Here is a 2,243-nt window from a genome sequence, read left to right on the forward strand (position 1 = left end):
AACTGCATGAGATAACTAATGTGACTCAATGAATCTTAGGAGTGTTTTGATTTTTGTTTTTCACTRTAAGCTTTTAAAAAATCTGAAAATTTGGAGCCCTTAATAATCGCCTAACTCATTTCATACAAGCATTTTTTTACAACATTTAGTTTGACTTCATGCTGGCAAACACAAAAACTGCTATTTATATTGATACATGTTTTATTTAATACAAGAGGGTTTTACATTTTAGGATACAAAACGTTTCTAAGTACTTATCCCATTTTTTCCACATTTTATTATCATTTTTAACCATTATCGATGTGAACATTGTGTTCAGTAGAAAAACAGTTCAGATAATAAATCATTTCCTGCTTGTAAACGTATGACTCACAATGCCAAGCGATTCATTTTAAAACCTCTGCAATCACGTCACTTGTTAGACTGGAAGGTAAATTTCAGTCCCTTGTGTTCTCTCATTGGCATTGTAAAAGCAGCGATAATAAACCCAACAGTGTTGTTGCTGCTGCTGATAATTATGTGTCTGTGCATCTGCAGTCCAGTCTGGGGAGAATTCACGCTGCTCAGTTTCTCCTGCATCAGCTTTTGCTATTGCAACTGCAGCAGCGGGACACGGTACCCCGCCAGGTAAACGCACATATACACACGGAACATAAGATGATTATGTCTGGAGATTTAAATAAAGAGCAGAGACAAAGTGTGGACTTTTGGGTTGACTCCAGAAGCCAACCCCCACCCACACACACACACAGACACACGGTTACTGTATGTAGCTGCCCGCCTTTCACGGCAGTGGGCATTAATTAATTAGAACATTTGTGGATATTTTGCACTTCAGCATTGCTCACATGAAAGCCCAGCGACATAAAAACATGTGAAATTCTTTTTTTTCATCCTCTTGCAGTGTTTACTAACTCTGAGAGAACCTGCGATAAGGAGTTCATCATCCGCAGAGCTGCGACTAACAGAGTTCTCAACGTGCTGCGTCACTGGGTCTCCAAACACTCACAGGTTCGTTCTCACCCACTGCTCGTGTGCGTTTCTGCTTGTGCGCGTGCCTTTGTGTGTGTGAGTGTGTACGAGTGTGTGTGTGGGCGGAGGTGGTGGGTATTCTTCTACTTGGCTCAGGTGATGAAGTTTGTGGTCTAATTAAAGCAGATGATGGATGGGTTGGCTTGCCGCTCCGCTGCTCTCGCTTAAAAATGTAAACAGCTGCACGCACACAAACACAGGCGCAGGAAACTGTTGCCTTTTCAGCTGAACGACCGACTCGGCCTGCCTTCTTTTTGCCGCTAACATCTAACAAACTGAACATGGAGGTAATTGCCTCGCTCCCTGCGTACGGTCCTTCCGGTMTAACTGCATCGATCTGTTTAATGTATTTTTATACAATAATACAAAATGCTGCGATGACAGGATGACTTGGGTCAGCTTATTAACACTTATGTGCATAAAACACACACATATACAGCACTGTGCAGCTATTTGCATTGTCTTTTAGTCCATAGAAGAAGAAGCTTGTTAAAAGTGACCTTTGAAGAAGAGTTAAAGTGAGATGGGAGTTGAATTGGGAACAGGAGAGATAAAGACTAACGAATGAGGAGACTGGAACTAAAAAATGGTCAGAGAAAGGACTGCATGTCTGTGACTGATGACTGATGCAGTAAAGTGTGGTCATTTTGGTCTGGCATGGTGGTGGGTCTGTGTCAGGCTGCTCTCCAGAACAGATGTTCATTTGTCTCCGTGTTCAGGACTTTGAGATGAATGGGGAGCTAAAGATGTCGGTGATCTATCTCCTGGAGGAAGTGCTCAGAGATCCAGACCTTCTGCCTCAGGAGAGAAAAGCTACAGCCAACATACTGAGGTACAGCGCAGAGGCAAAAGGTTTAGGACAAAAAGTCATTTTTCTGCCATCAAATCGTTGTTTTTAAGTTCCCCTTAGCTTCTCATTATTCTGCCCAATAATTTCTGTTCTGCTTCATTTCATTTAGCCTTTTTCTGTTATTTGTGATCTGTTCTCAGCGCACTTTCTCAAGACGATCAGGAAGATGCCCAGCTGAGGATAGAAGATATTTTACAGATGGTGAGATAATTAAAGCATTTAGAAACTGCTTTCTGGAAGAAACTAAATACRTGTTTTACTTTTATTAGCAACTTGCTTTAAGTTTGAGTATAAAGAGCGCAATTTAAAAATTTACTGCATTTAAAGGCACAGTGTGTAGGATTTTGTCAATTCTTTTAGC

General features: G+C 41.2%; 1 protein-coding gene across 3 annotated transcripts in view; it reads left to right on the forward strand.

Moving 5' to 3' along the window:
* Positions 1-2,243, forward strand: part of rasgrf2b (Ras protein-specific guanine nucleotide-releasing factor 2b) — a 53,999-nt gene that overhangs the window by 43,246 nt on the left and 8,510 nt on the right. For 2 of the 3 annotated variants that reach the window (XM_014002592.1, XM_014002594.1), the window contains 4 exons: positions 538-627; positions 905-1,011; positions 1,752-1,864; positions 2,023-2,083. In XM_014002592.1, the coding sequence (XP_013858046.1) occupies positions 538-627; positions 905-1,011; positions 1,752-1,864; positions 2,023-2,083 (371 nt within the window). The remainder of the gene's footprint in view (positions 1-537; positions 628-904; positions 1,012-1,751; positions 1,865-2,022; positions 2,084-2,243) is intronic. The other variant, XM_014002593.1, reaches the window with a different exon arrangement.

Source organism: Austrofundulus limnaeus, unplaced genomic scaffold (genome assembly GCF_001266775.1).
Source record: "Austrofundulus limnaeus strain Quisiro unplaced genomic scaffold, Austrofundulus_limnaeus-1.0 Scaffold14, whole genome shotgun sequence".
Taxonomy (NCBI): Eukaryota; Metazoa; Chordata; class Actinopteri; order Cyprinodontiformes; family Rivulidae; genus Austrofundulus; species Austrofundulus limnaeus.